This window comes from Scylla paramamosain, chromosome 14 (genome assembly GCF_035594125.1).
Source record: "Scylla paramamosain isolate STU-SP2022 chromosome 14, ASM3559412v1, whole genome shotgun sequence".
Lineage (NCBI taxonomy): Eukaryota > Metazoa > Arthropoda > Malacostraca > Decapoda > Portunidae > Scylla > Scylla paramamosain.
Window position 1 is genome coordinate 5,589,456 of NC_087164.1, and position 2,967 is coordinate 5,592,422.

The 2,967-nt window shown below is 40.3% G+C and overlaps 1 protein-coding gene across 1 annotated transcript in view; it reads left to right on the forward strand.

Annotated features, from left to right (window-relative positions):
- The first annotated feature begins 780 nt into the window (after nucleotides 1-780).
- The window catches only part of LOC135106797 (uncharacterized), a 5,035-nt gene continuing 2,848 nt past the window's right edge, over nucleotides 781-2,967 (forward strand). The window contains exons 1-3 of the mRNA XM_064016112.1: nucleotides 781-876; nucleotides 2,076-2,191; nucleotides 2,835-2,967. The exon at nucleotides 2,835-2,967 is cut by the window's right edge and continues 37 nt beyond it. Coding sequence (XP_063872182.1) covers nucleotides 863-876; nucleotides 2,076-2,191; nucleotides 2,835-2,967 — 263 coding nt within the window. The 5' untranslated portion in view covers nucleotides 781-862. The remainder of the gene's footprint in view (nucleotides 877-2,075; nucleotides 2,192-2,834) is intronic.

The following is a 2,967-nucleotide window of genomic DNA, read 5'->3' on the forward strand; positions in this document are numbered from 1 at the left end:
AGAGAGAGAGAGAGAGAGAGAGAGAGAGAGAGAGAGAGAGAGAGAGAGAGAGAGAGAGAGAGAGAGAGAGAGAGACAATATTCGGATGAGAGGATAAATACTATTCGGGAATGAAAAAAAAAAAAAAAAATAGCAGGAATGGCATAAACTGTTCTGCAGTAATGATGTGAAAGAGACGTATACTATAGTTATCCAAGGAAAGTATCAGAGAAAATGAACATTATTCTTTGAATGGTAGACTAGTGTGGAAATTAAATTACTGATTCATGTAGAAAGTAGTCAATTGTAATTCTCTCTCTCTCTCTCTCTCTCTCTCTCTCTCTCTCTCTCTCTCTCTCTCTCTCTCTCTCTCTCTCTCTCTCTCTCTCTCTCTCTCTCTCATAACTTTAAGCGCATGCTTTGCTGAAATAGTTTTGGATTGAAGAAGACATGTTAGGGATCTTAAATTGAATGGAGAGTTAAAGAAATCTCTATTAATAGAATTTCGGTATAATAAAATGAATGTGACATGAGAGAGAGAGAGAGAGAGAGAGAGAGAGAGAGAGAGAGAGAGAGAGAGAGAGAGAGAGAGAGAGAGAGAGAGAGAGAGAGAGAGCATCAGTGAAATCTACTATATAAAGGCATACATTATCTAAATAGTATCATGGAATTATCTTCATGAGGCAACAACGTGTTTTATTTTATTAATTTATTTTTTGATATTATTTTGTTTTTATAACGACGTGTTCAACGCTTCAAGTTGTGAGGATTCAATGCGCTTCGATTGTTCTTGAAGCATCCCAGCGATCTCTACTTCAGTGTGTGTTTCAAGGGTTGAACACAGCACAGGTACTGTGTGACCTTCCTTTATGCCTCGTCAGGAATGAAGACCTGCAGGTAAGGGAGGGGAGTGATGTAACGTGAGTGACAGTGGTAGTACGTCGTGAGCAATGGAGAAGTGTTTCCAGGCAGACGTGGCGATGTGCGGGTATTCATCTTATCTCAGGCCTTGATGATGCACTCCTCAATGTTACGCTTCTCTTTATTTACCAAAATGATCTGCAGCTATGAATGCGTATTATTCTCACATATCATGATGAACTTTTAATTATGATGATTATGTATCTATATATGCAGTGTGTGTGTGTGTGTGTGTGTGTGTGTGTGTGTGTGTTTAAAGGAGCTTGGATGGGAAAAGAAAGAATAAGTATAATGTATGAATACAATATTTTTTTTTCCATCCCAGAATATCTTTATTGCATAAGTATGCTATTAACATTTTCACAAAGTTTAAAACATATCATAAGGTACTGGGGTACTCAGAAAATACTGTGTTTTAGGCCCCTTTTACATTAAGCATTTTCTTGCCGCGTCTTGGTGTGGCTGCTGGATCGGAAATGCTTGCGATTGCTGCCGCACAATCATCCTGCTGCCTCACACATTGAAACCCAACTCTCTTGCCAGTGTGCAGCAACAAATACTACGGGATGAGTAGGAAATTACTGTGTGCATATTTAACTGACCTGAGAGAAAATATAATTACACAATTATATACACCCACACCCGCACAGTGTGAAGAGTGACATACAAACTATCAGTCTACTGCTGTGTCCGGGCCCGGACCGCATTTAGATGCGGCGAGGGTTATAACAAGGGGGATGTAAGCAAAATTCTTAGGATCAGCAACCAGAATAAAACAAGAAATAATGGGTTCAAGCTTGAAAAATTTAGGTTTAAGAAAGAGATAGGAAGAAATTGGTTCTCAAATAGAGTGGTAGATGAGCGGAACGGACTCAGTATTCATGTTGTTAGTGCTAAGACATTAGGGTGCTTTAAGAGAAGATTATACGTGTTTATGGATGGGGATAATAGGTGGAAATAGGTAGGTATATTTCATACAGGGACTGCCACGTGAAAGCCTGGCCGCTTCCTGCAGCTTCCCTTGTTTCTTATGTTCTTAATGTGAAAGGCACCTTACGCTATCTTTCTTTTGAAATTGTTACTTATTTTCAAACAAGGTTAATTAATCTGTTAATCTGATCCTTTTCCGTATGTACAACACACATATGACTAAGCTACTCTTGAATAATCATCAGGCGATACTATGCCGTGGTGGTGGTGGTGGTGCTGTGGGCAGCGGCGGGGGCCAGGGCCAGGCAGCTCATTGCCTCTGATATCTCAAACACGGAAATCGTCTCCAACACATTAGATGGTATGAAGTATCTTGTTTATTTACGTGCATTTTTGAGGCTGTACTTATTATCATCACCATCATCATCATCATCATGTCTTAATGCGTGGACTGCAAGAGAAAGGCCATTCTAATGGTTGGGGAAAAGAGTCGGGGGGTGGCTAAAGCATATACCACGCCACCCTGGTGTCGTGGTCTGGTGCCACCCTCGTGAAACGACACAAATTCAAGTTGAATTAGGCAGTTCTTGGACGCGAATCCGGCTCCGAGTCGAACCCGCTAATATCTACACCTGCGAGCACCCGAATGGCTGATGATTGGTATTTCATGATTTCTGAACGATGTATGAGTATTAAGTTTTATTTATTTATTTATTTATTTTTTTTGTTTTCTGTCTGACTACTGTTGATAATTAAACCGTAAAATCGAGACTCATGATTTGGCGGGATGGGATATTATCTTAATGCGTTCTGCTCGTTTGGTAATTACTGCACGCGTTTTCTATGCTGCTCATAAAGTATAACTTTATTATGGTATAAAAGATGTAAATTTTGTTTACAGTACTCATTCATTTACATCATCACAGAATTTACATCCAAGAGAAAACTTACATGCTTGGTAAAATGGTGAAGTTTGTTATAAATATGACTAATTTGCTTTGCAGTTGTGCGTGCCGCAAGGTGTGTGGCTGAGGCCGCGGGTGAAATGTGGAACCCGGAGAACGTGAAGTTAGGGGCTGAAAGGCATCGGATTATCCGGGAGGTGGGGCAAGGCACTGCCAACTCCTTACCCATCCT